This window comes from Sander lucioperca, chromosome 12 (assembly GCF_008315115.2).
Source record: "Sander lucioperca isolate FBNREF2018 chromosome 12, SLUC_FBN_1.2, whole genome shotgun sequence".
Classification (NCBI taxonomy): Eukaryota; Metazoa; Chordata; class Actinopteri; order Perciformes; family Percidae; genus Sander; species Sander lucioperca.
The window spans coordinates 29,237,652-29,257,194 of record NC_050184.1 but is presented as its reverse complement, the minus strand read 5'-3'; the positions used below and the strand labels follow the sequence as shown (position 1 = coordinate 29,257,194).

General features: G+C 40.6%; 1 protein-coding gene across 1 annotated transcript in view; it reads left to right on the top strand.

The window, feature by feature from the left end:
* The first annotated feature begins 1,430 nt into the window (after positions 1–1,430).
* LOC116062239 (acid-sensing ion channel 1-like) overlaps positions 1,431–19,543 on the top strand; it is a 52,528-nt gene continuing 34,415 nt past the window's right edge. Inside the window, exons 1-2 of the mRNA XM_031316885.2 lie at positions 1,431–2,602; positions 9,680–9,875. Of these exons, the coding sequence (XP_031172745.1) occupies positions 2,241–2,602; positions 9,680–9,875 (558 nt within the window). The 5' untranslated portion in view covers positions 1,431–2,240. The remainder of the gene's footprint in view (positions 2,603–9,679; positions 9,876–19,543) is intronic.

Here is a 19,543-nt window from a genome sequence, read left to right as displayed (position 1 = left end):
GAGACAGGTATCGGCTGCAGGCAGGCCAGGCTAGTACCCACACTCTTTTACTACAAAGCCACGCTGTTTTAACACGTGCAGAATGTGGCTTGGCCATGTCTTTGTCTGAAATAAGCCGTTTCTTTTGAAAAAAGACGTTGCTTGGATGGCAGCATATGTTGCTCCAAAACCTGTATGTACTGTACCTTTCAGCATTAATGGTGCCTTCACAGATGTGCAAGTTACCCATGCCATGGGCACTAACACACCCCCATACCATCACAGATGCTGGCTTTTGAACTTTGCGCTGATATCAATCTGGATGGTCCTTTTCCTCTTTGGCCCTGAGGACAGTCCATGATTTCCAAAAACAATTTGAAATGTGGACTCATCAGACCACAGCACACTTTTCCACTTTGCATCAGTCCATCTCAGATGAGCTCGGGCCCAGAGAAGCTTACGGCGTTTCTGGGTGTTGTTGACATTTGGCTTTCACTTTGCACGGTAGAGTTTAAACTTGCACTTGTAGATGTAGCAACGAACTGTGTTAACTGACAATGGTTTTCCCGAAGCGTTCCTGAGCCCCCGTGGTAATATCCTTTACATAATGATGATGATGACGTCGGTTTTTAATGGAGTGCCGTCTGAGGGGTCGAAGGTCACGGGCATTCAATGTTGGTTTTCGGCCTTGCCGCTTACGTGCAGAGATTTCTCCAGATTTTCTGGATCTTTTGATGATATTATGGACTGATTATGAAATCCCTAAATACCTTGCAATTGTACGTTGAGAAACGTTTTTAAACTGTTGGACTATTTGCTCACGCAGCTGTTCACAATGTGGTGAACCTCACTCCATCCTCGCTTGTGAACGACTGAGCCTTTTGGGGACGCTCCTTTTATACCCAATCATGACACTCACCTGTTTCCATTTAACCTGTTCACCTGTGAAATGTTCCAAACAGGTATTTTTTGAGCATTCCTCAACTTTCCAAGTCTTTTGTTGCCCCTGTCCCAGCTTTTTTTGGAACGTGTTGTAGGTATCAAATTCAAAATGAGTGAATATTTGCAAAAAAAAACAATAAAGTTTATCAGTTTGAACATTACATATCTTGTCTTTGTAGTGCATTCACTGAATATAGGTTGAAAAGGATTTGCAAATCATGTATTCTGTTTTATTTACGTTTAACATAATGTCCCAACTTCATTGGAAGTGGGGTTTGTAAATTAAATTGAATTGGTGTTCTTTTCCTTTTCTTTGACTATAATTTGGATTGTTTCTCCATCAATCTTTCTCCCTCTTATGTAAACATATTGCAGAAGGATGCTTTCCAAACAGTCACTACACTAGAAAATGGTAGTAGCCTAATGTCTACCACATGCATCTCTCTCTCTCTCTCTCTCTCTCTCTCTCTCTCTCTCTCTCTCTCTCTCTCTCTCTCTCTCTCTCTCTGTTTTACTCGGACTGCCAACTACAGTAACTCACAGGTGAACAGCAGGCGTCAGTCCACCCTGCTCTCCTCTCCCGTCCACTGCTCTCCTCTCCCGTCCACTGCTGCCATGCAGACACAAACACGAGCGGCGGAAAAGCTCACGACTCACCACGAATAACCAACCGTCTGACTCCCAAACACATTTGATTAGAAAAAATCTCTTGACTTGACCTGAAAATCTGCCGATTTAAAAGGACACGAGTAAAGCGCAGCTACAGAGGAACTCTTAATAAATGAGCTGAAGTGTCAAAAGGATTTCTTTCTCTCTTCGGTGTCCGGGTTTCCTCTTGTTGGCGTGCAGGAATGACGCGTGCTTCACTGGACTCGGCCAGTGAATTCGCAGGCTGATGAAACACTTTGCCAATCCCTTTTCTTCGCTTTACTGCAACCCAGCGAGAAACCTGCTAAACATCACAGTAGTGCAGTGGTGATGGACCTTCGTTTTGACATCTTGGTTATGCATGGGTTTCAATTACCATGCTTTTGCATGCCTGCTTTTGTGAAATGCATCACTACTGCTCGCAATTCCTGCTCGTTTGACTTTTTTAAAGAGCGGCGGATGCTGAAAATGTGTCTCCATCTGTCTGCATGAGGGATGGCGACCAAACCGCGCCAAGTCCAAGAGTGGTTATCTACACGTTCGCACCTGTTCGGTTGGATAACGACAGTTTATGCCACAGGTGAATTAATTTCGGCTCAGTTTCTCCTAACAGTGTTTTGAAGCTGTTTTTCTGACTCCGGCATTCTGATCGAGCTTGTTGCACAGTGGCAATGGATCTCAAAGTAGAAACCGAAGAAATGGACACAAATCAACCTCCACCAATAGAAGTTTTTGCGCACAGCTCGACTCTGCACGGAATCTCTCACATTTTCACATACGAGCGGCTCTGCATCAAACGCTGCCTGTGGGTCGTGTTTTTCTTGGGGTCTCTGACCTTCTTGCTGTACGTGTGCGTGGACCGGATCCACCTCTACCTCGAGTACCCGCATGTCACCAAACTGGATGAAGTCACGACCCCGAACATGACGTTTCCAGCGGTCACCTTTTGCAACCTGAACGCGTTCCGCTTCAGCCAGGTGACGCGCAATGACCTGTACCACGCAGGGGAGCTGCTGGCCCTGCTCAACCATAGGTAACCACTATAACCACACTGTAAATATTTTTCCTGTAAAATAACAGTAAAGAGCTGGCAGCAGGGACGCCAGCAGTATACCGTTATTTTTACGGTATTCATACGTAAAATGACTTTACGGTAGTAGTCTGTAAACCAGAAAAACGGTATATTTCTGTATTTCTATAATTTACAGTAGAGCTGGCAGCAAAGACGCCAGCAATATACAGTAATTTTATGGTGTCCATAGTCTGTAAACCAGAAATACAGTATATTTCTGTATTCACACTGTTAAATGATTTCACAGTCTAATACAGTAAAAAAAAAAAAATGCAACATATTTCTGTGATTATTTGGAAATTACGATAATATTCTGTTTAGGTTTTACTTTAACTTCTCACAGTTTACCGTAGACAGGCACAGTAGATAATACAATAACTAAATTGAACAGTTTCCTAAAATATCAGTCTTCATTGCAATCAATATTGATTGCAATGAACTTCATTATTCTCAGGGCTATAGACAATTGCTTAAGATATGCATTATTGTGAATATTATGCAAAATAAGCAATAAAAACTTCAAAATCAAATACCTTTATTTCAAAGAGCAATGTCAACATGAATACTTTCAAAAAATGGAAAAAAAGAAAATAAACCCTGTTGGAAAACGCTGACAAGAGATTTCTAGTAGCAAACAGAAACAGCCTAGTAATGTCTGCTTTAGTCTATGGCATTAAACTTCAACTCTTAAATTGCCTGTCAGAGACTGCCCCTAACCCTTACCGAACGTGAAGGGCATAACCTATAGTTGACTCTTTTTTTTTTTTTTAATTTAAGACAAGTTTGAACACTTACCAAATTCTTGTCACAAGTGATTTATCTTACCTACAGTAACTTAAGCTTTACCTTGAATAACACAATGGGTCTAAGAAAATGACCAAGGCAACAAATACACATCATTAGCAATATTTGGTAAACTACACTATTAAGACTGTTTAAGGAACATTAAGACCTTTTTGATTACACAAGTAAGAACATTCAGCATGCAAGCATCTTTGGCACATTTTGGGAAAAAAATGCCCACAAGCTTGTGTTTTTCCTCTTAAAATAGTCCTGTGAGTTAGATTAAAATTTCCTCAAAAGTCAATTTTAAAGATTTACATATGTAATCTGCAATATATTCTCTGCTGTCTGTAAAAATATACTTTCATAATAACATTTTGAACATATGCAGAATTGGCAACATTTGGAAAACAAACTTAAGAACATTTGGAAAATGTGCATTAAGGCCATTTTGAAACTATTATAGTACAGTAGAACATTTTGACAATATGCATCAATAATATGCATCAATAAAAACATTTAGGGATGAAACTGTAAGGTAGGCACCTGTGCCACTGCATGGTAGACTTGCAGGTTACCTCTTAAAATAGTCCTGTGAGGTAGGCTAGTGTTTTTATGTCTTAGTTCTTGTGGATCCAGGAGAGATGACTATCACTTTGGTAGCCGCTGTTCCTCTCTGCAGCATTATTCCAGTGTTGCCACTGTCAAACAACAACAAACAATCATAATCATAATAATAAATAAACTATACAATCAGGAATTTACAGTATAATGCTATTTTCCTGCTGCCTCCATCTGCCGATTGGCCTCTCTTACTGGTTAACAAGTGTTGTTCCTTGGATGCAGACGTTCGGCTAATGTTACCAAAATTAAACAAAAAAACACCCAAAAGTAGTATTGTTTTGCCTATGAAAATCTAAGCCTCACTGATAAATGACATTCATATCCCTAGCAAGACAAGCTCCTGAGCATCAGTTTGATATCTAACATTCTTGGCAATATGAATAAGATTTGAATTACCGTTTAATTTGTAGATGCAAGACACGATGGATGTTGATGAAGAACACTCGATGATGTGTAGCACATGTCATCTAAATTGTGCGTCCTTTTCTGGAAAATCTCCTATCCAAATGATGGTTCCTGAAGTCCCTCCAGGAGTTAATGGCAAATGATTTCTGTATTTTTTAAAGAAAATTGACCAAAAGCAGTAGCCTCAATTTAAAAGGCTAACGTATCAAACTTCTGACGTGCTCCAATTTCCCCAGTCAACACTCAGTTTCCAAAAAATACTGTAGTGTCCTGTAATTTAAAACATCAGCATACTGTTTAGGGCCTCTGTCCTGTTGCTCCAAGTTAAGCAGCCCACAATGCATTGCTAACTACAGTACTAAACTGTTTAACATGAAAACAGTATTTTAGTGTTGAAACTTGGCTGTAAATTTACAGCAATTGCTTACAGCGTAAGGTATAATCGGAGAACGACAGCCGTCTTGTTGGTGCAATTGAGGGCTCTGGATACTGGAGCTGGCAACCTCATCCACTGTATGCACAGGAGGAAAAGATGCAGAGAGTCTGCTTCCTTTGATTACAAGTGAAATGGCAGATGCTCTGGGGATCTTTGTCAGTTATGCATTTAAATCCTCATGTTTCTGTAACCTCAACAGAGCTGTAGAAAACTCCACTCCTGCACATTAAATCCACTTTGTTTCTGAGCTGTCAAAGATTTTACTTCTTTGGATAGTTTAAGTTGATTAAGATCATGCATAGGGCCAAGAGGCAGACGAAAAAGAGGAACGATCTCGGAGAGGGACTGTGACTAATCCTGGCTTTAAAAGTTCTTTGATAAACATGTTGCTCTCCCCCTAGTGTTGTAATATTGTTCCAAATGTCAACAGAGGCAGCGATAATGAAACAAATCAGCAATGGTGTCATTCGCTACATTTAGTGGCCAGTGTCTGTCATTTGAGGGATCAAAAACTCAGCTCAGTTGATGTGAACCTCTGACAGGCTGTCAGTTAAAGAGATCAAGGACAGGGCTCAGTAGCATACAGTGCTGAAGGCCTCTGGTGGCTTCGCTTTTATGAGGATATACAGCCAACTTCTATCCTAAATCTTTAATGAAGATCCCAGACTGAATGCTAAAATTATCTTTTTTTTCTGTGATGCTGGTGTGACTGATGATCAACATTTGCCATCTGGATTTTTTTTTTTTACTTATTACATTACTAATATCACATTTCCAGGCAGTGGTTCACAAAGAAAACTCTTCAAATTGGGAGACCAAAGCATAAATGGGGCTGAGCTTCCTTCTCCATGTACACATCTCAGATCTTACACTCTGAAGTAGCTCATTATCCTGCCTCCCTTGGCAAGGTAGAGAGGCGATGCAACGGCACACTTAGCTGTTATACCCCCGGCCAGAAAAGAAAGTGATTGTGGCATGAAATCCATTTAAGACTGTTCTCCGCCCACTTCCCATGTTTGGAGTCACTGGTCTGGGAAATGTCTTGTGGCATGATATTTAAGCTGCACACATCCTAAAGTGTAAGCCTTCGCTGATCCTGTCGGCTTGTTCTTATGGGATTTTATCTCATAAGTGCCTTCTTGGCTTGTTTGTCCTCTACACAAACAATGGGGAGCGAGGGCCACTCCTTAATTAAGTTCTCTTTCAGTCAAACAAAAACACTCCCAGCCTCTGCCATAATGAGGCTTAGTCTAATCTTAATGTCATGAACTAATTTGCTAAACCTGAATGAGGCTAGTTATTATTGATTTGATGTTTGAATGATTTCAGTTAGTGTTAAACGTCCCTTTGCCCTCAATGAAAATGAAAAACAAAAAGGGTTGCTGCACCTACTTCCAAGTTTTATAGCACATGTAATAGTGACACTGTAATTATACATCATACATTACCAGCTCTTGCTTAAATAAAAGTGCATCTCATTCTTATTCATGTAATGCATAATAACACATTGCAGTTATCGTATGTTACACAAAATGATCAATAAAAGACCATATTCATATTCAAGAGTGGCTCCATTCATATGACAAAATTTCATTTGAGGCAGTGTTCTGAAAAAATCTGCTCTTTGGTGAGTCCAATAAAATGGTGACATTTTTAATAATAGCACAGTGGGAGATCACAGCGAGGGTAGAGGTGGGGTGCATTTACAGCTATTCTGCTCTCTTCTGATACGACGCAGCGTGGTCAGATCTTTGTGAGCGCCATTAAAGGAAAGGAAATTTCCCAGTGCCACTGATCACGCTGGGTGTGATGTGGGTTGTCTGGCTCCCCACTCAGTTACTCGCAGGCCATTCTTAAAGTGAGAGAGAGAGAGAGAGAGAGAGAGAGAGAGAGAGAGAGAGAGAGAGAGAGAGAGAGAGAGAGAATGACTACAGCTGATAATACAGACAAAATGAAATGTCACAGAAGTGTAACTGAATACTAAGCCATCAATAATGTGGTGATATCTGGGGCTTAGCTGTTATCATGCAAGAAAACCATTGAGAATGTATCATTAGTAATTAAGTCCATGATGAAACATGAGGAGACATTCATGGTTCGTTTCAAAAAACAATCTAATCAATTTATAACATTGTATCACTTCACTGTTATACAGCCTTTACTGCAAGATCAGGAAAAGGCAACCTAAACAACTCAATACAACAATATCATATAGCCAATAATACAATGTGGATACCAAATATCAAAAATAAACCTTACAGTTGCTTGTAAAAAAAGTCTCTTAATGATACACAAACACAACTAACAGTCTACAGCCATGCTAGCTCTACTAACATGCTGATGCTGATGTAGTTTAGCATGCTAACATTTGCTAATTAGCTTAAAGCGGCTCTAATCTATATTTTTATCATAACAATGTATTAAATGACAGTGTGAAAATAATGGGACAGTGTGAAAAGGGTTGATTGTAGAGTTCAACCAACAGAGACTTATTAAAAAGCTCTAAAAGCCCAGTGAACACTACCTGCTCAGCACCAAACAGCAGACGTACAGACACAGTTAGCTGGTGAACATAGTGGAGCATTTAGCTGCTAAAGAGCCAGATATTTTCCTGAGGAGTTGGAGCCAAAAGAGAGTTAATATTGGACTTAACATGCGCCAGGTGGACAGAAACACGACTCCAAATGATATAATAATGATAATGTTGCTCCGTAATTGCTGGATGTTTAAATAGGCATCTCTTTGCTAACAAATTCACCATATTAACCTAAAAAGTGATGATATGTCAACGCATACCTGCCAACATTTGGTTTTCAAAATCCGGGAGATTTGTGCAGGGGATGGCGGCGCAACCGGGTTTAAGTGTACTGTAAGACGCGCTGTGTTTTAATGTGCTGGGTAATGTCATTTTTCCCGCCGTGCGCTACATTAAAATCAATGCGACACACCTTACAAAAAGCGTGGAGGTTGTCGATATGATTAAGTAAGATGCATGTAAATTGTTGCGCCCAACACTGTTGAAATTTACAGCTATATTTCGATTTCTTTGCAGGAACACCGCCTTCACCTGCCATTTTTATCGGCTCGCTTTTGGGTCTGAACTTTCCGCGAAGCTTGCGCAGAGATCAACTGTGCAACTGGGTTATAGGTTGCCAGGTTGAGGTGACAAACAGGTTGAAAATTGTATGGTGTATGGATTGTGTGAATAGGATGCGTTTCATACAAGATCTGGCAACTGGTCAACATTAGACAAACATATTGGTCCGATTATTTATAAAGGAGTTTGGGCCATACAAATTACGGAGTTACTTAGTTTCCCGGGAGAAATAACTAACCGGGAGGGGTCCGGGAGATAGGGCTAAAAAACGGGAGAAACCCAGGAAAAACGGGAGTGTTGGCAGGTATGTGTCAACGTTATATTTACAGCTTTTTTTTTCGCTGCCCCCAAGTGGCCAAAGAAATCAGTAAGTACAGCAGAGGCAGATGGGAACGGTATTAGTTTTCTAGGTACTTGGTCATGAACCAAAGTATTGGACAAAGAAATTTTGACTTAATTATTGCACTAGAGGAAATAAAATTTGGTAAACACCAAGTGATAACTCATCCTGAGGGGGACAAGCGTGTCTGTACCAAAGTTCAAGACAAACGATACAATAATGGTGGCAGAGGTGGCCGGGTTGACTCAGTGGGTAGAGCAGGCGCACATATACTTTTTGGTTGAGGGTTCGAATCCGACCTGTGACGATTTCCTGTATGTCTTCCCCCTCTCTCTCCCCTTTCTCACCTAGTTGTCCTGTCAAATAAAGGCGGAAAAGCCCAAAAAATAATCTTTAAAAAAAAATAATAATAATGGTGGCAGAGGTAACTAAAGGAAAAGTCAAAGCATCATAATAAGAAAACATTGTGTTGGAAACATAAATGTCTGTACAAAATCTTGTGGTAATCCATAATGTAGATATTGAGATATTTCTCAGGATAAGTGAAAACATTGACCTGCTGGTGGCGCTAGAGGAAGAGTCAGGTTATTACCAAAGTCTCTAGGATTCTTCATCTGGGGACCATGAATGTTTGTACCAAATCTCATGTCAGTCTGTCAGGTGGTCAAAGTCAAAAGTAACATGATTCCCAAAAAAGACTTAGAAATTCCCTATTGTTTTTACCTTTTAATATTTTAGTCAGACTTGCTTTAAAGTTTTAGAATTCATATGACATTTTAATTAAATGTTCTCATGACCAAAACAATCCAAATAAAACATAAACAAACATGTTTCTCCAAGTTTGAATCCAGTTAAGTGAGACTGGAGTTGAAATGTAGCCTGAAGCTGCTGCATCAACAGTGAATGGACGACAAGCTTTATGGGCCTGTACAGCTCTTGTCTGAACTTTATTATGTACTGTACAATAAAGTGTTACACTCTGGTAGTGCCATCAGTTCAGAGCCAGAAAATGGCACAGAAAACCATCTTGTACATTTTTACTGTCTGTCTTCTGTCTCTTGTGATTCATTCTGGACTGTATTATTTTTAAGCTTTGGCTGAGAGGAGCAAAAGTTCACAGATAAAGACTCATAAACATTCCTGAAGTGTGCCGAAAAAAATCTTCCATGGCTGAAATTCATTTTATATGAAGTCCACTTTATCATCCGGCAGTGATTTTTTCACTGTGAAGACGTCCTGTTCAAGTAAATTCATCCATTCATACCAACCTACTGGGTATAACATTATTCATTTGCGCTTGAAAAGTATGAAATATTTCTTTGACCTCTCTTTCTGTCTGTCTGTTTTTTTCAGGTATGAGATCAGGGACATACATCTTGTGGAGGAGAGCGTCCTGGAGAGCCTAAAGGTCAAAGCCGATTTCCATAATTTCAAGCCGCGACCCTTCAACATGCTGGAATTCTATGACCGCACCGGACACGACATCAACGACATGCTGCTTGCCTGCCACTTTCATGGCACCGAGTGCAGAGCGGAGGACTTCAAAGTGGTAAGTTGTTTGCCGAGAAGATTCCATCCGATCATGATTAAAGGATAAGTCTGGTGATTGTCAAAAAATCCCGTTGAAGACCAAAACCAACAATGAATTCATCCTGCTAATAAGTATTGCCTGCGTTGCCAAAGCTTGAAATTGTTGTTCCTCTTATTCCTATTAAATTCAAACTAACATTTGAATTCTTCAAACTTTTTGTGAAACTATAATAAACTATAATGATCTATAATCCAATAAATGAATAAATCCTCTTTATAGACATATTTGTGGAAACAGCGAACAAGTTTTTGGCCTCTGAGTGGCGTTTCCCATAACAACAGATGACTGACATTTGAGAGCCACCATAGCCCTGTAAAGGTTATTCATGACTTTTTTTTGCCTTCTTTTTTCAACAAGCTCATGTAACCATCTGAGGTAGTTGAGTGCAGCACTCCATATAAATATAGCAAATTCATATGAGTATATCCTCTGTATGAACATGCTACTTATTGAAATGCTATTGTAAAGTGTAACAAGTAGATGTAATTCATTTTACAAAGCTAAATTAGTCATAAAAGAGCTCTCGGTAAACAAGCTGGGTCTGAGCCGACCGTGACAAGCTAACTGTTTGACTGACCAGTACGTATAATCTGCTCCTATCTACACAATAAATGACAGCATATAAATAGACGCAGGCCTCCTGTACATCATTCCTCCATCAAACACATCACAACGTTGCTGAACTCCTTAACATCAATTTACACCACTATTGTTGGTAATTTACTGTTAGCGTTTTAAGAAATCTGTCCCTCTACAATATGTGGGAGGACTGCTGTCGTACTGTTATTACACGGGGAAAGATGAAGCTAGTTAGCCTATCCTGCTAACGTTAGCACTGATTCCCACTAGACCCTCCGTACGTAATCCCATGTGTTAAAATCACAGACAGGATAAGAAAGAAGTGTCGGTCCAAATCCGGTGCTGAAAAAAGTCTTCAACAAAAGCACAATTTAATCCTGTTTGAGTAATGTTTTCTAAAACATTACAGTGCCCAGGTGTTTTAGGATTTTTTTGAAAAACATATATTTTTGTGCCCTGTTTTTAAAGATTTGCATCTACAGTGTATTTTATTCTGTGATTGAAGAGTAGAGTAGAGTGCAGACAATGCACACTGTATAAATCATAGGATTATCTATTTATAGTGAGTTAAAGAATGATGAACCCCCCACAGCAAAGAGAGCAAACCTCTGAGCGAAGTGAAGAAAAAGACATGTAGTTTTCTAACCTGGGGATACCTGCTGTGTTTTTGTCTGTGGATGCTGCTGGTTTCAATCGAAACCCTCTCCGGCATAAATATGTCACAGTAGGTGTTGTTGTGTGAACATGTATGTCTTTTATCAGGGACGTGCACAGACAGGGCAACAAAACAAAACATAAAACATATTAACACAACTTACTTTTAATGACTTCCTTACCAATTTATTTTAATTCCCTGACACTCACGCAACTGTTTCACACTCAACAGATTTCTACAAAATAATCAGTTCACACAGAGGCCTTGGCCTTCTTTAGTATTCACCAGGTTTGTCACAAGAGCAGGCAACAGCAAAGGAAACTATGCCACAATGTGCATGTTTTCTATGCTACTAGTTTCAAGTATATATTCATAATAACTGACTGCACCAAGGAGAGGGACATCGTTTCACTAATAATTTGTTTATTTTGCAAATGGCAATACATCATTTTAAATATTTTGGTGTTATTGGAATTAATAACAAAAAATCTTTACACTAAACTGAAAAGGGCTGTTGCTGGTATTTTGTAAATTTTACAGGAAAAAACACTGCAACAATAATGAAAAAACAATGTTAGTATTAGATGAGGAGCCTACAATCAAAATGATCAAGTTACTTTTTAACGCAGGACACTTTTTTCATATACTGGTCAATTTTGAGATTTTAGTTTATTTTGCTGTCAAGTCTTCTTTAGCTCTAATGGAAAGAAAACTTCCAGAATACACATTTAGATGGTGTTTGTTTTAGGCCTACTACCCTCCATCTGTAGATTTCTTCTGAATGAGCCAAACAAGCTAATGTGCATATTTACATTTGGATTTAACATTTCAGGGGAAAAGACTCTTGATGTAAGTCATTAACTGGGGAAATTCTGTGGCTATATGTTTTAGTTATTTTGTTTATCCCATTCACCTGCAGTGCCTTGTCAAATGAATGCAATTTTAATTAATGAAAGCCTAATTTTCATATCAAAGGGGCGAATGTGATGGCATTATTAGACACAAAATTTACTGTATTCACCTGTAGTGTCTCCATTAAGTACAGTCCATTAGCCTGTATGGCCGTGATATGTTGTCTAAGCTAAACCTTAGCTAACTTATTACATTAGCTAGTAGCTTATGCATGTTAGCAAGACACAAGTTAACTATATTTGCCTTTCTGTCGGCCTGTCTGTGTGTCAGATGTGCCGTTGTGTGCACTCTGCTGCAGGGAGACGCAGAGGGAGAGCGAGAGAGAGAGAGAGAGAGAGAGAGAGAGAGAGAGAGAGAGAGGGAGAGGGAGAGGAAGGGAGGGCATCGGAACTGGACAAAGTCTCATCTCCCGATATGATATTTAAATTCTTTATCTAATAAATATATTTGTTTGGCAGGGAAGCTGTGCGCTATATATATATATATATATATATATATATATATATATATATATATATATATATCCTATTCATTCATTAAAAAAAGGGCACTTTTCAATACAAAATTAGATTTACACTTCTATGATTGATTCTTCTTTTTTTTGTTTTATGATGATAACATTGGGGTGTGTTTATATCAGTCTGCGTATAAAATATGTTTTGAATCTGTGCCGACAAGTCTTTGTTAAAATTTATGATCAAACATTCTTTTGAGCTTTTAATTTATTTTATTGAATCCCCACAGCTCTGTGTAAATGTTTCCATCTACCTTTTCATCTTTTTATCATCATTTTCTATTTACAAAACAAGGCTGCATTGTACAGCAATGTCCTTTTGAAATTAAATCCTTGTGGAGAAGAGATGTGAAATAATGCAGTGGAGCTGGTCAAAGAAATGTGTTTGAAACATTATACAGTATATATGTGTGAGTGACTGATGCTCATGTGCGTTTTCCCTGCAGCAAAAAGCAGAGGCTGTAATGTCTCTGCCATTAAAGCCTGCTGTTGCTGCTGGCGCACCCAGGCACTGTTGCCAGCGGTCACTGACATCAGATGTGGTTTTTAATTTGGAGCTGAACATTGATCATTCCACACAGCAGCCTCACTGAAAAGATTGGATTAAGTGTAATGGTCGTTTATCTTTTCCACGGAAGAGTCCTGTTCATCTTCAGTGGACATCTGTGGTTGTAGATCCTCTTATACATATTACAGCATCAAGTGGTTCTTACCGTGATTTAAACAGGAGAGCTGACTAAGAACAGGCTGGCCTAAGAGATTTATTTTTGGTGTTGGAACATTAATACACACATTCATACACCAATGAGGAGCTCTGCATGCAGCCACTTATTGTAGCAGCTGCGTTGAAGTAGCTTTGATATTGATGCTTATGCTCAGAACTGGTTGGTTGTAGCTCACTTCAGGCGTAATAAAGGAGGTTTTGAGGTTGTGGCTACTATAAACTGTTGAACACATGGACACTGTAAATATGTTTAAAGCTCAAGACCTACCTGTTTACTCTTTCTTTTGTGTATGTAGTTTTTCATACTCGTATCGTGTTCGTATATATGTCAAGTCAATTTTATTTACAGAGCCCAAAAAAACAGTTTTGCCTCAAAGGGCTTTATAATTTGTACACCCTCAATTTTTAGTCGCTTGTCTTTTTTCTACTAATAAACGTATAAACGTAAATAAATAATAAAATTAATCATGGCTGAACTCCATGTAGCTGCTTCACTTTCAGGGTCCTGCTACTGTGCATGCTGGCTCACTGACTGGGAACGGAGCCATCGTTAATGAGTTGCTCTTGCTATGACAAGTCAAAATGTCTGCTGTGTAAAAGGTCTATTAAGATTACGTGGACCAAGGCCACCTTTCAACCCACCCACCAGAAAAACAACAAGGCCTTTAAATTAGTTTGCTGTCCTCAGAATAAGAAGAGACAAGATGAAATCCCTGAAACAGAACAGTCCCTGAGAGGTGAAGATTGTGGTACTCTGGCACTTCAATGATGCAGTAGTTCTTGGCTCTTCTCCTAAACCCAAACATTGCATCGTGACTTTTTCCCCTGATAGGATTTGAGACAGCCTTCTGGTTCTGAGCACATGCTCCCAAACATTTGGTTAGTGCTGCCTCAATAATTCATTCCAGCAGTGGAATATGAAATGCACACATATTAAGCATGTAAATAGTTGTTTATTGTGTGTGTGTGTGTGTGTGTGTGTGTGTGTGTGTGTGTGTGTGTGTGTGTGTGTGTGTGTGTGTGTGTGTGTGTGTGTGTGTGTGTGTGGTCCTAACACCCACTCAACCATCTTATTGACCTTTCCCTGTTTTTGTCTACTTTGAGGGGAATGGATAATTCATGAAATAGTTCATTTATGTGGCTCACAAGTCCAAGACTGCTTCTTAAACTGTCCCCACCTCTTCTGAGCTCTCTGCTGTAATGTAGCAATTTCTCATCTCTTTGAAGAGCAGTACGGCATTCAGGAAATTGCATCTGGCCAGAACATGGCAGCAGAGAGGTGTTCCCCCTGGAGAGGTTTAAGGCCTTTATTTCTCTCCTCTCAACTAACCCTTTGTTATCTACATCACCGCAGCTCCAGAAAACTGGAAAATGCACTTCCTTTGAAGACCGTCTTTGATGCATTGCATTGTTAATCTTTTCATTGTTTCATTTGCAAAGTGCGTGATGAATAAAGAAAGGAGTATATCCCAACTGACTGTTCTTTGTGCAAAGATCAAAAGAAGAAAAAAAGAGGCTGATAAGAAACTACTTTATTTCAGGCCAGTTTGTGATAAGAATACAGATTCAGCACTCGACTGAATTGACAATCACTTTTTTTTAACAATACTTTCATACATACTACCTCGAGGGTAGACTTCTCCAATCCATGGCACGTACAGAAAGTTGACAATACGTTGTCGTCGCCTGTCATAGAATTACAAATGTTCACCTTTTTCCGCATCTTCACAGCTAATGTGTCCTCCTCCGCTGAGGTAGTGTTTAATATTGTACCAGGGTGATGAAAAGTAGCCCCCAAAAGGAAATTAGATACAATATTTGTTTGGACAGTTGCCTCCAAAAAACAACCTACAACCTGATTGTATCCAATTAAAATTACTGAGTTTTCTTCTAAAGAATTCTTATTCTTCCTACCAAATGTTTAAACCAGCCTCTCATGTCACTTGGGGAGATGAGAGCAGTAAGAGCAGCTAAACAAATCAGCTGAACCTTACTAAAAAGCTGCTTGAAGCTGAAAGGGGCTGCAAATTCAGGTGATAATTCTCTGTTGTTTCATCACGCCGAGTGACTCCTTTCACATTGTCATTTTTATCATAGTAAAAATATATATTATAGCTACTCTAATAGTTCAACACTTTGGAAAAAAAAAAAACATTTATTCGCTTTCTGGCAGAGAGTTAGATGAGAAGATTGATACCACTCTTAGACATGAGGGTGGTGTCAATCTTCTCATCTAACTCTCCACCAGAAAGTGAAATCCCCAACATGTTGTTTTTCTCTCATTGATTGTTATTACATGATATTCCTCTGTTGACTGATTTAATTGTATAAGGCAGTAAAAAAAGAAAACCAATCAGACTCGTGTTCCTTCGCTCAGAGAAGCACTTTGAGAAACGGATAAATGGCATTAGCAGTTATTACGGAGTTATCGAAAGCACCCAGCGCTCCCCTTCTGCTCCTCAATAGTTGCAGAGAATCATCCCTGCTAATTGGACTCGGAGGTATTTCTGAAGTAGACGGAACACTGTGCCTATTCAAAAACCCACTCACCAGTGAACTCCAGTAAAGTAGAACAGAGCTAAGAGCCCCACCCGTGACATGTTCCCTTGGTCTGATGCTCGGCCCTTTTTTGTTTGTCAAACTCAGACTTTGACAGCTCTGCCAAGGGAATAGCTGTTTCTGCGAGCTCCCAGCACACTGTCGTGACAGTTGTGTTATAATTTCTGTACCCTGATAACTGCTGTCATGTCTCAAGAAGGCAACATGCATTTGTAGATTTTGTAGACAAAACGTGAGACATGCTTTGCCTCGGAAAAGAGACAAGACAGCTTTGTGGTATGAGAATCACTGCATTTTGTATCACTTATCATTTGCGAGCTGTGCGGTTGTGAATGTATAAGGAATTCTGTTTAAGAAATACAGATATATAACCCCTAAAAGACCATTTCTGCATGTTTTAGCCCGTTCACTATAAATCCTGTATATCTTAATTACATTTCTAACGACCATTTCCCAAAGCATTGCAGTTTTAAAAGCATCACTGCTCACAGTTACGTAATGCAGCTGAGATAGAGTAACATTGACAATAAATAAACTTAAAGGTGATTAAAGATTTGCAGTGATGGAATATTTTTCAAGTTTCAAGAAGTCTATTTTCAAACTGTACTGCCATGAAATGAATCCTAAAATACTAAAATGTATGGTATGGAAAAATGGTCAGCAGTAATGTAAAATATACCCTAACCCTCTAGGGGTGGAATAAAACATAAAAAACCACCACTGTATTTTCGACATAGTAATGGTCTTAAGCCAACCTGAACAACTCTAAAAGCAACCCAGAGGGTGACGATGAGCTCAGATTTCTCTGACAACTCTGGCCGTGTTGGGAGATGGAAAAGAAACAGAGTCCTGGGGACAGCCCTTCTTTCCTCTGGCAAGAATATACTTAGGCTTGCATTTCCTCTGGGTTTTGTGGCCTGAAGCGACAGATGTGAAGCACAGCCACCACCCACACCGCCCAGCGGCGTGTGGGTCAGCACAGCTGCGCTTCACATTCTGGCTCCTGAACTTGTCGCATCCTCCTGCGCTGAGTCAGCAAAGTTATGTCATCCCCTGGCCACAGTGTTTATCCTCATTTTATCATCTCTCCCTCCTTTCTTAAGCAATTTTCTGCATTCCCCCTTCGTCTCAACCCCTGTGCAGTACATCCCTCACATCAGTCCTCTTGGGCATGACAATCCTCATTATGTTTTCATGTTGTTCTCTCTCTCTCTCTCTCACTCTCACTCTCACACTCTCTCTCTCTCTCTCTCTCTCTCTCTCTCTCTCTCTCTCTCTCTCTCTCTCTCTCACTCTCTTTCCCTCCCTCACTCTTATGCCCTTTCCTTTGTTCTATTTGCTCCCATGACATCCCCTTTTCACCCTCCGGCTTAGGAACCCTGAGTTTTCAAAAACAAAAAAACAAGACAAAAACAAATCTTGATGAAGATAGAATAATAAGGTGGAGATATCACGTACATAGGAAATCACTTAAGCAGCCTCTTAAATGTATTCCCACTGGGATAAACATATGAACACACTTCGAGGATTAAATTAATATAACACAGTGCTGCATGCGGGGTATTTAGTGCTGACCACTTCTGAAGACTGATTGAGGGGCCGAGTAACCACATTACCCAGATCAGCAGGTGAATACTCAGGGCTCATAATGGAGAGTAATCCTGTACTCAATCCAACTGTCAGCTGCGAGACTGCCATACGCAGCAGGAGAGCTCAAGCCAACTTTATCGAGCGTATTTTAATATAGGAACTTCAATAAACATTCACCTACCTTACATCCCCGCAGATTAAACCCATCATGCATACACTTTAAAGCTGTTAAAACACAAGTCTGCCAGCATGTAACTTCAGTTATTATGTGAAACCCCAAACTCAGAGAAGACCTCTGTAGTCAAGTTTCCATCCAAATGTTGCACAAATTAAAAAACAAATTCCAGAAATTGTAAATGAATGCACGTTTCCATGTTTTTGCCTGCCACTACTTTTCGTCACGATTTATTAGCTAAGCCTGTTTCCATTACACCTAGTCACATTATTTTATTGATACACCAACTTTTCCAACTCAGCCAAGCGTAAAAACAGTAATGTTTTGCCTTTTTTCTCCTTCAAAGTTTTAATGTTTTCACTCTGTTTCGCACTATTTTTAATGTAAAAATTTAAAATGCACATAAAAACTATTGGAAACGCACTACCTGTCTTTTTTTCTCTCTTTTTCAATTTCTGTCTCTTCATCACTTACTTTGTTTCTTCTTGTTTTATGCCATTAGAGAATCCTTTCCCTTAAGACCAGAGAAACTGAGGGTTTAAAGGAAGAGTAGGGGGAAGTGTAGTGCGTCATTAAGTGCAGATAAAAGTAGAAGGAAGGATGGAAGAAGAGGCGTGACGTTTTGTCACAAAAGGCAAAAATTATATCAGCTTTCAGTGGGAGAGGGATGGCCAGATTGATCATCTGCAATCACTGAGCTTCAAAACATCACCAGTTGTTTTAGCATACTAAGATCTGTTGTGTAGGACTAGATGTTGATATCCCTCAATGAATGCGTACTTGAGGCACAGATGAGACTCCCTGGGATGGTCAATTGAGTAATGGCACCCTTTGGGTTGTCAAGTGGGCGCCCTCCTTTTTGGGTGTTTCGTTGATAGGCCCACGACACCTCCAGAGGGTTCAGCAGTGAATCCCAGCGTCCCAGGTTCACCCCTAGATGCCATCAACTCACTTGAAGGCCCAGGCGGAGTCCTTCCTTTTCACCCACAGCCACTGGCTCCTCTTTTCAGCAGCCCTGGAGAGGTCTTTGACTGCCCGCCGGTGGGCCTTCCCTCGCACTCCCATCTCCCTGAGTAGCCTGGATGTTGAGGTGGCTACGAACCCTCTGCAGCCTACTTCCACTGGGCGTACCTTCGCATTCCAGCCTTGTTGTTGCGCATCGGCTGCAAGTTCAGCGTACCTCAGCCTTTTCCGTTCGTAGGCCTCCTCCACTGCACCCTCCCAGGGCACGGTGAGCTCGATGATGTAGACAAGCTTGAGTGAGGCTGACCACAGAACAAGGTCTGGTCGCAGGTTGGTAGCTGCGATCTCAGCTGGGAAGCAGAATATATTGTCCAAGTCTGCCAGCAGCTTCCAGTCCCGTGCTCTGCCCAGCTGCCCAGTGTCTGGTCTTATGGTGGTGAGGCTGGCTTGACCCTTGCCCTCCCGAACAAATGGTGAGGCTGCCACTGGGATGACGGGGGAGGAAGGGCATTCACACTTGTCCGTCGACTTTCCAGCACTGCTGCAAGACACTTTAGCACCTGGTCGTGCCGCCAGGTGTAACGGCCTTGGGTGAGGGTGGTCTTGCATCCCACTAAGATGTGCTTCAGTGTTGCTGGACTTGGACATAGAGGGCATGTGGGGTCTTCGGCATACCACAGGCTTAGGTTTGCGGGGGAAGGCAGGACATCGTAGGCAGCCCTGATGGTAAAGCTTGCCCTGAATGCCTCCATCTCCCACAGCTCATTCCAGGAGATCTTCCATCTTCTCCACTCCTTTCCATGCCATCCACTGCCCTTGCTTTGGCTGTGCCACAGCTTTGGCGCACCTCCTGGACCACCAGCTTGCGTCTCTGAGATGGAGAGGCCTTGCTCCACGGCGGTGTACTGGCCCTAAGGCCAAGACCACTCCTCGTCCCTGCACTCGGCCCACGATG